At 37.9% G+C, this 16,387-nt stretch overlaps 1 protein-coding gene and 1 pseudogene across 1 annotated transcript; both read right to left on the bottom strand.

Moving 5' to 3' along the window:
- Nucleotides 1-715: 715 nt before the first annotated feature.
- LOC103255027 lies at nt 716-1,400 on the bottom strand (annotated as a pseudogene).
- An 11,740-nt stretch (nt 1,401-13,140) lies between these two features.
- On the bottom strand, nt 13,141-14,158 carry LOC103255026 (olfactory receptor 2W3). Its single transcript, XM_008052994.1, has one exon. It carries the CDS (start codon nt 14,137-14,139, stop codon nt 13,195-13,197), a length of 945 nt encoding a protein of 314 aa, XP_008051185.1. The 5' UTR covers nt 14,140-14,158; the 3' UTR covers nt 13,141-13,194.
- Nucleotides 14,159-16,387: the final 2,229 nt, after the last annotated feature.

Genomic DNA, 16,387 nt, shown 5'->3' with positions numbered 1-16,387 from the left:
GTAGCTGAAGATAATTTTAAAAAATTTTTGTAGAGATGAAGTCTCACTCTGTTGCTCAGGCTAGTCTTCAACTCTTCGACATAAGCTACCCTACCTCCTCAGCTTCCTAAAGTGCTGAGATTTCAGGTGTGAGCCACCACACCCAGCCTGTTTTTGATATAGGACAATGAAAGTGGGACATAAATTCTTGCCCATGCTGATAGCATCTTACCATGATTAGTAAAAGTGAATAATTAGAATGATATGGTCAATGTACTCTAAGTGACAGTCAAACATTTCAGAAGGTCTGGGTAAAAGAAATTCCATCTTTCACTTCCTTACTTTTCTAGACTGACTAGAAGACATGATTTTTCTCATCATCCCTAGCTTTGTAGAACAGTATGTGAACTGTCTAGATGTGTGTGCATTGGCCATGGTCAATAGACCTTACATCAAGGAGAATTGTTCTTGGATATCAGAAATGATGTCTTCTTGCATGCTTCACACACACAAAAATAAGATTGGGCAGAACACTGTGATGAGTTCTGCCCAAACTCTGACAGATGCTGGTCATATAAGAAAATGATTAAATGTGAGTTTTAGAAGGTTGTAGCATAAGCAGGGGTTCTTATCTCTGTCTTTTATTGCAATTTATTTCTGAAATGTAGATTTCCCAGAATCAATCTTCTTAGTGCCCCCTTCACCTCTTTGTTTCTAAGGGTATAGATCAGGGGATTCAGGAGTGGGGTGACGATGTTGTAAAAGAGGGTGAGAAACTTGCCCTAGTCCTTGGAGGAGTTAGTTCCTGGCTGCATGTACATGTAGATGATGTTTCCATAGAAAAGAGAGACCACAGTGAGATGGGAACCACAGGTGTTGAAGACTTTGTGCCTTCCAGAGGATGATTGGATATTTAACACAGCCTTCACAATGTAGCCATAAGAGACCAGGATAAACATCAAGGGGGACAGGATAATACCAACAGCCAGAATAAAGGCAATACCTTCAACGGCAGCTGTGTTGACACAGGCCATGCGGATCAGGGCTGGCATCTCACAGAGGAAGTGATCCACCTTGAGGTACCCACAGCGGGGTAACCACAAGGTCATTGGAGACATAAATAAAGAGTTGGCCACCCCACAGCCCCAAGCAAGGGACACTAAAGCCAGACAGAGCTGTGGATGCATAATAATCATGTAGTGTAGGGGCTTGCAGACAGCCACAAACCGGTCATATACCATGACAGCCAGGAGCAGGCACTCCACCCCACCCAGGCCCAGGAAAAGAAAGAGCTGGACAGCAGAGCCTCTATAGCTGATGGTCTTATCATGTCCACTGAGGTTATGGAGCAGCTGAGGGATGGAGCTGAGGGTGGTGAAGCTGAGATCCAGGAAGGAGAGGTGGGTGAGGAAGAAGTACATAGGGTGTGAAGGATGGGGTCCAGCCAGGACACCAGGATGATGGTAGTGTTGCCCACCAGTGTGAGGAGGTATGCTATCAAGATGACCACAAAGAGGATCCTCTCCAGATGGGGATGATCAGAAAACCCCCAAAGGATAAAGTGACTTTGGGTGCTGTTATTGGTTCTGTCCATCTCTACTGTACCTCAAGAGAATAAAAAATTGAAGGGGGAAAAAAAGTAATTTGCAGTCACTCTGTATTCCTATTATGCTAACAGCATTGGAAACGTCTCATTAAAATATGTATATATGTGTCTACATAGCTTAATAGATGAAAATAAACAGAATTGGATAGAAAAAAATAAAATGTGGGAGAAAGCTATTTAAAACAAAACACAAAACCTAAAAGTCGTTTTTAAAAAGAGCACAAATTTTGTTCAAAATTAAAAATAAAACATTTTAATGATAAAAAAGAATAGACTAAATCAACAAACAATATATAGAGGACATTTTCCTAAAAAATGAAAAATATCTTTTGAATGTAAAAATGTTTCAAAATGCCAGGCTCGGTGGCTCAGCCTGTAATCCCGCGCCTTTGGGAGGCTGAGGTGAGTGCATTGCCTGAGCCCACAGGTTCGAGACCTACCCAGGCAACTTGGCGAGACCTCATCTCTACAATAAATCAAAATGAGCCGGGTGTGGTAGCGTGCGCCTGTAGTTACAGGTACTTGGAAGGCTGAGGCGGAAGGATCGCTGGAGCCTAGCAGGTCAAGGCTGTGGTGGCTGGGAGCCTCCACTGCACTCCAGTCTGGGCGACAGAGTGAGACTCCAACTCAAAAAAAAAAATAAATAAAAATAAAAAAATTTTAAAAATAAATAAATAAATAAAAATGTTTTAAAATTTACAAAAATAAATTTTTAAAAATAAAACAGTCTGTACTCTTCCCATAACTCTTAAATTCCTTAAAACAAGCTACATATGAACAAGGCCAACTTGTTTGTTTATACCATACCTCAACCTAGGGAGAAAGTTGGGTTATCGTCCTAGATATTGATTCACTTCTCTCCTCTTGTGTTAATATATTTTGTGAATGTAGCTGAGATGATAGACAACAACTGGCAGTTCTTAATTTCAGGGAAAGGTCAATTGCTCCCTCAAAACTCAGACTTTAGAAAATTAGATTATATTGTGTGCTCTGTGTCTCTATGATCTTTAATTATAAGGACCAGGTGTGAATTATTCACCTTTTTGATACTCCCATAGATTGCAATTTCAGTTGTCCTCATGTTCAAGTTTTGAGAAATTTGATATCTAACCTAGTCAAGCCCATATATAGTACTTTTCATATGGAAATAGAGTACCTTGTGAATTCAATTATTTTTCAATCTCCCTTTTAGAGTCAAGTTTTTAAAGATGTAAATTATGGCCAGAATTATTCCATAACTTCAATACATGGTATTTGTCCCATATCCAGTAGAAGACTGTCATATATTATTTGATTGATGCAATAATTACTGAATTCTCAATGAATCTAGAGGGAAGAAAATTTTTTTTTTAACCAGGTTTTTTTAAACATGGGAAAAGTTAGATAACATGTTACTCTGCAAGTTCATGACAGACTTCAACAAAAATAGCCTTATGTTTTCTTATGCTCTAGTGAAATGAAAGCGTAAGTCTGTGGTAAAAGTGGGGAAATTATTCTTTTATGCCTATTTTCTTCCTTATTGATGACAGTTTTTTATTTTCACACTGAAACAGTCTTTACTTTTTAATTTTTATTTTTCGATTTGTTGTATCTCTTGGCTACAAACCACTTTTTTTCAAATAATTGATCCAGGTAGTATTGAATCAGCTTCCAGTCAACAAAATACCACCTTTAAATGTCATAGAGGTTAAGGTGGGTTGCTTTTTCTGAATTAATGAGTCAATTTTTAAGTATGTAAAATTTAATTTTATATAATCCAGAGTTTTAGCTAGACTTCATAATATAGTACTAATCTTAAATAAGAAAAGCCTTGATGACACACACAATTTCATTTCTAAAGAATATAACCATATAAGAAAGGCAGAGAGTAGGGCTCATAAGCTTTACTAAGGAATTTCACCCACTCTCCTGTCTAATCTCAGTGTGTATCTCTGTTGATAGTTCTGCTCCTGTGCCAGCCCCTGGTCTTGGTTTTATGACAGTTCTCCTCCTCTTTTCTTTCCCCCTCCTTCTCTAACTCTTCCCTTCTAAGATTTCCCTTACCTTTCTTAATGATACTCAGTCACTCTTCTGATTATCACTCTCTTCCAAAAGTGTTTGTGCCTTTCTTTATTTACCTGTTGAGTAATCCCTAAATAGTTTAGCTTGGTTTTCAAGAGCCCTACAAATTGCAAGGGATTTCTTTTACATCTAATCTCTCCCAAATGCCTTAGATATCTTCTGTTCCCCCCGTCACTACTCCCTGAGCTAAGCGTTTCCTAAACTCTGACATGTATGCTGCTGTCTCCAGCAGACCCCTTATGTGGTTCATTATTACTGGGAAAAATTCTTCACATCTTCTTTCAAGATCCAGTCTTCCTCTGTGAAGCTCTTATGATTCTACAAATCGTTGGATTGTCTCCCTCTTTCATTCACATACCTGTTCATATATATCTATCTTCTCCAATAACACCTTCAACCCACATATCTAGTCATGTGTCTCCACTTTTGGCTTATGATTTTAATTTGTGGAACTCTTTGAGCATGAAGAAATGACTTATTATTCCCTTTATTGGATTGGCTTTGAGCACTCACATAACAGATATACAATAAGTCATGTGAAGTAGATTTGATTTAGAACAAAGCCATTTATTGCCAGGGAACATTGTTTACCTATTTATTTGGATTACATTCTGAATGCCACAGACACCTTTATGCACACACTGTCAGAAAGTCTGTACTTCTGTGCTGTTCTTAGAACACACTTAGTTTGGAGGCAGTGATCAAACCAGGTTCCTGGGACTGGTTATCCGTCACATCACATAAAAGTTTTTTATTGTACATTTATATTACTCCATCCTTCAACCTTAGCTATTTTATTGTTTTTCCTCACATCTATCTATCCTACTACAGCTAACTAATCACTTTGCTTGTAGATTAAATTGAATGAAGGAGTGGCTTTCTGTTATCTGCCCCTTCCCCCAATCCATCTTTTCTTACACCTGAATTGCCTTTCTTCTTTCTCTCCATATCTCTGCTTATCAGTGTATAACAAATTTAATTCAAATTATTTTCTGTAAGATACTTTCTTTGATTAACCCTCTGTAGTTCAAAATTTTCTTTACTCTAGGCTTTATTGATATGGATGCATTTTATCCATTCTATTGTATATGACTTTGCATATTCTTGTCTATTTTCTTTGAAGTATGGTTTAAAATTTATTTCCCATAGGCAATTTTCTTTGATTAACTAGTAGAAATAAATTTTGGTCATTTAGTTTTTTTTTTTACATGACTTTCTTATCTACTTAAATTTTAATTGGTGAACGTGTGGCATGTGTTCATCTCCAGGTGTTCCTAGCATCATTATATTAAATTCCCCAGGAAGAAAAATGCTTTTATTCTATTCTTTTGTAAATATACACACCCTGGAAGATTAAAAAAAATACTGATAACTAGTAACCTAAAGCACAAACTAAGAAGTGGAAGAAAGTGTCAGAATAAATATCAAATGTGTACCCCTACTCACTATTTTTGGCGACATGCTGCCAAGTAACTTAAGTGCAGAGTCACAGAAGCTAAGGTTGTCTGATTATAGAAGCACTAAAGATGGATGTTGAAACACCAGCAAACCACCCTGCTCTGTGATTTCTGATGGCCATTTGTCTTCTCAGTCTTGTGTCAAAAGTAGATCCAGCCTGAAGCTGGTGAATTGTGAGTGATTCTTTCCAATGTTATAAAGCAGAGGAGAGACCCATGGGAGAGCGAGAAGATAGGAATCACCCCTGAGCTTCACTTCTTCCTATATAACTCCAAAAAACCTCAACTCTCCTGAATAGAGGGTTTTTATGGAGGTAATGTCAGAAAGATTGTCCCCTTAGGGAGACTCCTAGGAGACAGAGCAAAGAGGACTGAAACCACAGGGATTTCGATGCTTTGGGCCTCTTCAAATTCCCCAGGGATCATTTGTGTGTACATTGGGAGGTTCAGAAGTAGAAATTACGAGGGGAAATCAATTCTACTTCTGTGTCTTGTATACCTGTATTTTTTTCCTCTGCCTGTGTCAAAAAATGAGAAAACCTGAAACCGTGTTTGTTTGTTTTTTCTTGATAGAAAATGTTCTTATAAGCTTTTTTTAGTCAAAAATATAAAATTAACTCACAATGTATATAAATGCTGATGAACCATTTCATCTTTCCCTTTTGTTTCCAAGCTGTACTTACTATCACAAGCCAAACGAGGCTTAATCATCCCCATATTAGAAGTTACAGAACAGCATTTCCTCCTTTTTCTACATTCTTGTCTTAAGGTCAGTAGAATTAGGGTTCAAATGATTCCTGCATCTCTTCTACAGAATGAGGAAAATGATATAGCACAGGCTGTGGGAAAAACATGAATTTTCAAATTTAATTTCTTCTTAATTTGAAGAAGGAGTGTCAGCATATGCATTATTATTTTTATACATTTGTACTTTAGCTCTAAAAGTTCACTGGTTAGATTTGAACTAGCAATCTATTCTCTCATTTAGTAACTTTTTAATGCAAATATATTCCTAATTTGATTATAAAGTTTGTGGCAATGAAAGAGATACAGTAATATGATAGCTTGGCAATATCAATCAACCTAGCAATTGCATGAAAACAAATCATGAAACATATTGTTTATGAAATAAAACTGGCTATCTAATTTACTAACAATAGCCAAAGTGTTTGTTCCATGCTTTCAAGCAAGTAAAAGATATCTTTACCTTATTTTTCCTACCGGTACAAAAGACAGGCTCCACTAGGAGAATTGGAGCACAGAAGAAACAAAAAACATGCTAATTGCCTCAAAGAGATAGAAGGAGGAAGGAGAAAATGGTATAATGAGTCCCAGTGCTGGAAGCTTTCCCCAGGAGATTTGGGGTACATCCACAACTGTAGACTTGCTCTTCTCAGTATGTCTCTGCAGTCGGGCTCTTACTTCACTCTCCCCATATGGACTGACAAATAAGACTGACCTTAGATCTCCAGCCTGATCTTCCCACACTGAGTCATAATGGTGAATTTCATTAATTTAATTCAAATAAATGTAAACACCTTTCTACATTTTTTAATCTGTATGATCCATTTAATTCTTTCTTCTTGGTGAATAAGAATATGAATATGATAGCAGAGGGCCACAACACAGCTTAAAAAATGCTAAAGCTCTTCTTCATTTTCATTGAGATTAGGTCATAACAGAATGGTAGCAATATCAACAGAAGATATTGGGATTACATCAGAGAGAAAATAAATACTGGGATGGATAGGAAATCAGCAAAATCTGTAAAAACAGAAAGTTGGCTATTCCAAAATAGAGAATTCAATGAATGTGAAATAACAGGAAGAAAAACACCTAAAATGGTCTTTATTAATTAATAAAATCAATTACCAGGTGTTTTGACAAAAGAATAAGCTTAGAACAGTTCAACATTAGCTGTTAGTAAGCTTATCCTTATAGTTGTTAACTGCCCATAAGTCAGGTAGATCAGTATCTTAGCCCATTTTGCATTGGTATAAAGAAATAACTGAGGGTGGGTAATTTATTTTAGAAAGGGGTTCATTTTTGGCTCATAGTTCTGATGAAGTCTCAGGCAGTTTACAATCATGGCAGAAAATGGAGAGGGATCAGGTGGGTCACACAGCAAGAGCAGAAGCAAGAGAGAAAGAGGTGGTAGAGCCAGGCTCTTTTAAATAACTAATTCTTGAGTGAACTAATAGAATAAGAACTCACACATTACCATGAGAATGTCACCAAGATATTCTTGAGGCTTTTGCCCCCATGATCCAATGACCTCTGGCTAGGCATCATATCCAACACTGGGAGTCACATTTCAACATGGATATGGAGGTGACAACAATCCAAAATATATCAACCAGGTCACAAAGACACTAACTTCTCTTAATTGTTCCTATAGATAACATCTTTAATGTTGAGAAACCTCAAGTTTTCCAAGTGAGCTCCTTTTCAGATCTTGCATTCCAGTGAAACTACTAATGCTAACTAGTCTGAGTGCCCCCACCAAGGAGCTGATTGAATTGAAGAGTTCAGTTTTCTACACCCTGTTGATTTTACCTCCTCACCCTGACCAATCAGCGACCCCAATTATCCAGCCCCTTGCCTGCCACAATTCCCTTAAAAACCCTAACCCAGAACCTCTTCAAGAGGTGGATTTGAGAATTCCTCCTGTCTCCTTGTTTGGCTGCCCTATAACAATTGAGTTCTTTTTCTGATGCAATTTCTGCTGTTTGCTGTATCGGTCTGTTGCCACACAACAGGCTACAGAGACTGGTGGTATCATAACAAACCTACACAATGTACATGGGAAGTGTATTATTTTGCTGTTTTTAGAACAGAGGGAAGTTAGTAATTCTTGTATTAGTTTATCTCCAGCTTAGATTTGCACTAAAACCATACCTTGAGTGTGTGAAATCTAGAAAATACATGTTGCACATTTTTTCTTCACCTACAACAAGATGATATAAGACAGCAGGCATCTTGTGTATGAATGTTGACACATGTGTCTGGTTGAGGATGGTCAATCTTATCGAATCTAATCTGGTTGTCTTCTATATCTGATGCAAAATTGACATCTATTATTCCCCAAATTAATCTCTTCCAGTTGTGTTAGATCTCCAGTTTCCATAATCCACATCTTCCTTCATTATCATTTAATTTATTTTATTTTTCATTGACTCATAATAACTGTACATACCAATGAGGCACAGTGTGATGTTTCAATGCATGTATATATTGTGTAATGATTAAATTAGTGTAATTAGAAAATCCATCACCTCATCCATTTACCATTTCTTTGTAGTAAGAAAAGCAAAAATCCTCTCTTTTAATTATTTTGAAATATACAATACTTTTTTTTTATTATTGTCACCTTATTGTGCACTAAAACACCAGAACTTACTTTTCTAACTTTAACTTTGTACCTATTGACAGATATCTTCCATGGAGATACCAACATCAATGCTTCATTGTCAAAGCTGGATTGAGTTTTAGCTGTTTCTACTTCATTGTCACACTTATGATCAACCTTTGATTATATAACATTTGAACTAAATCCTCATTGGAAAATGAAGAATATTAAGGACAAATAATGGTTTATTCCACTAAGACTACATATTGGACAGGAGTTGTAACAGGTATCACCATCTACTTAATTGCAGATAATACACTGCAAGTCTAAGAGCTATTCTGCATTAGAAAAAGTAAAAAAAAAAAAAATAAGTGGTGTTATTTTAGTTATCTCCACTCCCACATCTTTAAACTATGGGATAAAGCACTCATCATTTTTATTTCCTTCACGTGACAGTATTGCTTAGCCTTTTGACCGTCCTACTCTATTCTAAGGACCAGGAAGTCAATGTCGACATTTCACCAGTTTCTGAGTATTTCAATTATTTTCTCTGGGCTGTAAGAATAACTATGGGTCTACAATACTGTGTCATTTGGGTTTGGCTATTTGAAATAAAACTGTTTGACACATAATGCCCATAAGAAGCCACTAATTAATGATTTATCTGTGTTAGCATTCATTAGCCTACCAAAGTATGCACTTCCTTTTCTCTAGTGCATAGTTATCTGTGTAAATGATTCGAATTATCTCTTGGGTAAAGTCAGGTACAAGATCTCTAGTACAAATCTAGAATATTATGGGACCTGTCTTCAATTTTATTCTGATTCTCCTTATCTAGCAACAAAAATTGCATGAAAGACTGTGACATCCTTTTAGTTGTCCTAAGTCCAATATTCCTGTTTACTCAACATAGGCTTTATTGGTTTTACAAGTGTGATATGGACTCCTTAGATGGCCCAGATACTTCATTACTAACCTGTCTAGGTCAGCTTATTTGTCAGAGGTCTCCATGGGCAAACACAGATTTAGCCTTCTAATGAGCACACATGCCCAGCTCCCAGGCTACTTGTCCTGGCATGGTATCCTGCATCTCCCATTTCTGATACAATATGATTCCTCTTCAATGACAGCTCCTCAACAACATTCCCAGAACCAAAGGAACGGAACAAGGACATTTTAAAGGTTCCATGTTTACATACCAGCTCTGCTTCTTTTCTACATATGGCAGTTTACTCAACACAAAAGTGCCTCACTTTAATTTCCTGTGAGTGGTGAATAATAAGAGTGCCAAATTTATATTGTCATTGATAGAGTTACACTAACTGCTCATGATAAGTTGAGAGCAGAAGAATGTTCCTGTGGATGTCAGTTGCTCTCTCACAGCCCCTGTATCACTTGTTCCATGGACTCAGGTATAAAGAGGCCATGGAGTCAGTGGAGATCAGATGCTTAATGAAAAGGTTTCCCCACACCAAGGGTGAACTGGTGACTGCAATGTCTGCATGTCCCACGTGCTAACAGTGGAGGTCACTGCTGGGTAGCTGGTACCAGGTCCCAAGGGAATCAGCCTGGCAGCCTAGAGACCACTTTGACTCCTCCAACATGGAGGTAGTGGTGGTTTATCTTTACAAGGATACTGAAAAATCCACAGGCAGAGTTGCCATCAGTTGCTTTCTTTTCAATTACCTGCACTTCTACAAGATGTCATTCAAGTTTTACAGGAGTCTGAGGAAGAGTATAGAGTTGACTTATCTGAATCATGTGGGAAGGTATCTTTCTTTGCAGGTAGCACTTGCCATAGCACAAAAGAGTGGGAGATATCTCACCTACCACTGTTTTCTATGAGCACAGACTCCAAGGAAACCGACCTTACCTTGACTCAGATGTCATGAGTTGAGCATCTTGCACAATTCCACATAAATTATCCCTATTGGTGACTCTATGTGATGAGATGATCAGAGGAAACACAATAAAAATCACTCAGCATTGTACAAACCAACCATTTTCATTCCTTAGAATTAGGCAAACTTAATTTGTTTTCCCTGCAGGAACCCCAGAAACTTCAGAACCCCCCAGGCATGCTCCATGAATTCACTCAGAACATCTAGTGGGTTCTTTCTAAATCCCTGGGACACTGGCATACTTCTTTATTAGATGAATGGAGAATTATTTATCTACTGCTGAGTAAAATTACTCAACGCACACATGCCTAAACTTCCTTTTAGATTATTCAACACCTGACAAAGATTCTTTGCTTGGCCAAACTTTAGTTAGCCTTCTGAACCTTTTCTTAGGCCCATTTTTACTTTTCTTTGTATAATTCAGCTCCAACAAATAAAACAAACAAACAAAAAACCCCTGCTGACTCAGTTTAGCAAGAACATCTCATTCTCAATATCTGATCATACTGGATATCTGATCAGGATTCCTTATCCTCCACCATCCCCGGGGTGATATCTGGTCTTCAGCAGGAATTCTGTCATCATCAGGAATCTCCATTAGGTTGGTTTAGTCAGAATCTCCCTCTTTCCTAATGTTTTCTCTTAATAAATTTCCAACCACCAACTCCACACTGTTCCCTGGTTATAAATTCTCACTTGACTATGCTGTATTCAGAGTTTAGCCCAGTCTCTCTTCTCCCTACAAGACCCTGTTGCATGGTCCCTACATTTGTCTCAATGGTCCTAAATATACCTTCCTTACCACACTTTAACAGGTGTCATTGAATAGCTTTTTATTTAACATATAATTTACGAAGTTGTAGAATTGGGAGTAAATCCCAACTATCACATGATAACCCTCGTTTTTCATTCACCACAAACCTATCCACATCACTACTTCTTTAGAACAGCAGTTGTGAATGTTGAGACTAGGGTCCCTAGATGCACAGGAATCCCCTTTTCAGTGGGCTCTGGTTTGTTTACACTAAAATGCCCTCCTGGGGCTGGTGACCTTGGAGGTGAGATGTGGAGGCCAGAAGTTAGAAAGAGAGGGCAGCAGGGCAGGACTACTGAGAAGGAGAGTCTGTGTAGCTGAGGGGACTGAGAGCCCACGTGAAGGCAGAGAAGTGAGTACTGTCCTTAGCCAGGCTTTCCACATCACCCCCTCCCACTTTTCATTTCCCCTTGTGAAGACAGTGGACTTGGGGAAGATCACTCAGTGGGAGAGACACAGCATTCCCAGTGAGGCCTAGCACTGTTGGTTGATCCTTTGGAGAGTGGGAAGTGTCTTCCTGAGAGGTACAATTATCTACCCAAACTGGGACCAGGCTCTTGACTCTGTGGCAGGAAAGAATTCAAGGATGACAAGGAACGTACTTTATTATAAACAGAAAGTACACATTGGTGGGGAGAGTGCTGTGATATCCAAGATGGAGGTGCTCTGGTGGGCAGGGAGTACTGGCTTTTATCTAGCTTTTCTGGGTCAATTTCATCTCAGTTATAGATCAGGGGATATTGTGTCAGTTTCATGTCAGTTATAAGACACAAGGAGATTCTTAGCCTGCTAAGTCATTTTTCCATTCCCCCATACCTAAACTAGTTGACCTGCCCTGTTTGGTCTACAAATGCTATCTCAGCTTCCTCCAGAATATGTCTGCCCCCTTAAAACCTGGAAAGACAACAGTGGGTAATGTATTTTTAAGTCCTTAAAATGTGGTCTGAATCGCAAGAGTGAGAGCATTACCCGGGAGTTATACAGAAATGCAGAGTATTGGGCCCCTCTCCTCTCCTACAGAACCAGAATCCACATTTTAACAAGACCCTAGGGAATCTGTGCACGTATTAGTTGAAGAAGGTGTTGACGGCATTATGTGAGAAACAGGAGCTAGCCATGCTCTTTAACCACTAAGGTCTATGATACTGCTTGTCGAATTGATGAAGAATTTTTGCTTTTTGAAACTCCATGACACACAACAGGAACAGCAAAAATTGGAAGTCAGACAGAACATAAAGTAAATCCTGGTTAAGTTCTCTTTGAGCAAATGATTTAACCCTCAAGTCTCAAGAACCAAGTGGGTCAAATGGGGATAATAATAACCATGCTGACCTCCCACAAAAGCTGAGAGGATTAGATGAATAAGAGCAGCTGGCACGAAGCAGGAACTTAAGCATCAGGTCTTCCCTACCAATATAATAAAAACATACCTGAGAAACAAGATGCTTTAAGATTTAAATGACCCATGTCTCATTACTTACAGGTTAACTTTATAACTTATACAGAATCTTACACCAGTTTTTGGAGACAGATAGAAAAATCTCTATGAATTGGTGAAAAAGTTTGATGGGAGTTTGGAAAATAAAAACTTCAACTGTGTTAAATTCCATGAACTTGGTCCGTGTCAACAGCAGTGATAAATTTGGGGTAATTCTGACTAAGACACCACCAATGCTTTTAAAGAGTTTTTTTAAAAAAAACAATAACAAAAACAAGATCTGATTAAGAAGAGCTTTTTCCTACTTGGCACTCTGGTATAAGTTGGTGGGAACTGATCTTTACAACAATTTATCTCATGTTGTTGTTTACATCTACTTTATTGATCTTTTAGAAGGGCTTGGGAATGTTAGGTGTTACACCATTCGCTCATAAACATTTACTGCTGGAACTGAAACAGCTTTATGGAAGCCCAGGAAAAGGCAAAGAAGTCAAGAGTCCCAGGCTAGGACCAGATGTGGCCTAGTAGCTCCACATGCCGCCAACAGCCCTGCATGGAGCAGATGTGGACAGTCAGGCTGGAGATGTCCTTACTCCTTTCCTACCTCTCTGTTCCCAAGCAACAGTCTTCTGAGTGCTCCTTTCACCTCTTTGTTTCTGAGAGTGTAGATCAAGGGGTTCAGGAGCGGGGTGACGATGTTGTAAAAGAGGGTGAGGAACTTGCCCTGGTCCTGGGAAGAGCTGTTTCCTGGCTGCATGTACATGTAGATGATGTTTCCATAGAAGAGTGAAACCACAGTGAGATGGGAGCCACAGGTGTTGAAGACCTTTTGCCTCCCTGATGTTGACTGGATTTGTAACACAGTCCTCACGATGTAGCCATAAGAGACCAGGATGAACACCAAGGGGGACAGCACAATGCCCACTGCCAGGACAAAGACAGTGCCTTCGACAGCCACAGTGTTGACGCAGGCCATGCGGATCAAGGCTGGCATCTCACACAGGAAGTGGTCCACCTTGTGGTACCCACAGCGGGGTAGATGTAGGGTCACTGGAGACATGGCCAAGGAATTGGCCACCCCACAGCTCCAAGCCACTGACACCAGGCTCCAGCAAATCCTGGGATTCATGATCGCTATGTAGTGTAGGGGCTTGCAGACAGCTACAAACCGGTCATATGCCATGACAGCCAGGAGCAGGCATTCCACCCCACCCAGGCCCAGGAACAGAAAGAGCTGGATGGCACAGCCCATATAGCTGATGGTCTTGTCACGTCCACTGAGGTTGTAGAGCAGCTGGGGGATGGAGCTGGTGGTGAAGCTGAGATCCAGGAAGGAGAGGTGGGTGAGAAAGAAGTACATGGGGGTGTGGAGCTGGGGGTCCAGCCGAGACACAAGGATGATGGTGGTGTTGCCCACTAGGGTTAGGAGGTAGGCTATCAAGATGACCACAAAGAGGATGCTCTCCAGATGGGGGCGGTCAGAAAATCCCAAAAGGATGAAATGGTTTTTTGTGCTGTCATTAGTTCTGTCCATCTCTACTGCATCTGAACAGAAATATTGACACTAATCATACTAACAGCCAATATTAAGGGAGCACTTACCATAAGCCACGCACTCACCTATGCTCTTTACATATATTTACTCATTTAGCCACAACAACAATAATATAGATTTGGCACTATCATTATTATGTCCCCACCTACAGAAAAAGAAAACTGAAACATGTACACATGTATTAAGCAAATTCTTATATGTAGAAAGTAACGGAGCTGACTTTGAATCCAGGCTGAGAGTACTCATCCTTAACCACTGCTGGCATTGCCTTTAAACTCAATGAAATGAAAGATAAATCCTGCCATGGCCCAATCATTAACTGTTCCAGAAACTTGAGATCCTAAGCTGCTACCAAAAACCTTAAAGACCCAAAATGGAGCCCCCAAATAATCTATTAAGAGTACTTAGTAAATATCCATTTTAAGAGATTACCTTATCTACTCTTGATCTCAAAAGAACACTACATTTCTTTGGTTATTATTTTTGAGGTAATTTTTAATTACCCTGTGTAGATAAATAATGTATGAGAGAAAATAAAGAATATTATCAAAGCAAAACACATATAAAATCTCTTAATTATGGCCAGTATTGAAGAAATAGAGTATTTTTTTAAATTTCAAAGTAATATATATTGCTTGAGGAAAAAAATAGATCAAAACAATTTTGTAACAGATAATATAATTGCAGTGTGCTAATTCAAACATATATGCAGAATCCTCTATCAGATTCCAGTTCCGACATTGTATCACATCAAAGCAAAACTTTTTGGTGAGATAAACCACAAGTCTTACAGACATAAGGACAGAGACACACTCAGTACATCTTCATATTCAGGTGATAGATACACTCAAAGCTAAGACTTCACTACTATACACTATATGCATGTAACAAAATTTCGCTTGTACCCTTATATTTATACAAATAAAAATGTAATAATAGGAATGAGTACATAATTTAGGTTATGGCTCCAAACTCTTCTATGACAAGCCAACGAGAACAATTTTGAGATCTTGGCAATTTCATTTTACATTTTTTGTAGCTTTTACATTTAAGATGTTAACAATAAAATGTACTTTTCATATCTAATAAGCATGCTTTGATATTTTAAAAATAACTATAAATATATGAACTATATAAAACTTTGGTAAATATATAAAGGCTTCTGTGAATGCTTCATAAGGCTGTAGTGTTATGTGAACACAGAATAGGAACATCAGCCAGTGTGTCTAGGCAGAGAAACTCTGAAAAAAAAAAAAAAAGCCTAACGGAGATAAACTATCTTAACATATATTTAAGCAGTCTTTGAAAATATAATTAAAACATGACAGCTATCAAGGCATTTGTAAGGGAGGAAGGGAATATGAATCCCTTCTTTATCTCTAACACCAAAACAAATTACAGATTATATATTTAAACATTTAAAAAATACAGTTACTATAAGAAAGCATACTACTTCTCTCTCTCTTTTTTTATTAGTCATCCTGCTTTTAAGTAAACTTTACAAACCAAGCTACAATTCTCAAAAGTTGAATAAAATATGGATAAATATGATTGCATATTTAAAAATTCTGCACTCTAGGAAACACTACTAATGAAATCTCAAGATAATGACTACAGTAGAAAATTTCAACAAGACAACTGAAAAGCTGTATTTTTTTTTCAAAAACTTGACAAAAGATGTAACAAAATAAAAATAGGTAATTACTTGAAGAAACAGTTCATGAGAAAATGATTTACAAACAAGTGACTTAAAACATTAGAAATATTCTTATTGATAATAGAAGATACGACAATTAAAACACAAATATAAAGATATTAGATTTTCAGATAGGTAAATAGCAAAAAGTGTGGTCGTATTCAGAGTTTGTAAAGTGCGGGAAATAAACGCACATTCATAAACTTTTGGTAAGAGCTGAAATTGGAATAATGTCTTTGGAGAGGTCTTTAAAAAGAAAAAAGTCCCTATTTTAAATACACATATTCCTTGACATTGTACATGTTTTCTTAACAAAAGAAATATCTGTCTTCCATAAAGTGCTAAATTGCATGCTTTTCTCTTTGCCTTGTTAATTTCACAGCTAGGAATCTGCCCTGCATTTATTAACCCAAAATCAGTAAATGCACATCATCAAAAATCTTCATTATAACATTGATTGAAATAAATAATATTCAGAAATAATATATATACATTATTTAACGTTACAAACTTGATTTAATAGACAGTGAT

The sequence above is a fragment of the Carlito syrichta genome, unplaced genomic scaffold (genome assembly GCF_000164805.1).
Source record: "Carlito syrichta isolate Samal-C Ts95f unplaced genomic scaffold, Tarsius_syrichta-2.0.1 Scaffold287766, whole genome shotgun sequence".
NCBI lineage: Eukaryota > Metazoa > Chordata > Mammalia > Primates > Tarsiidae > Carlito > Carlito syrichta.
This window is presented reverse-complemented; position numbering and strand designations above follow the sequence as displayed.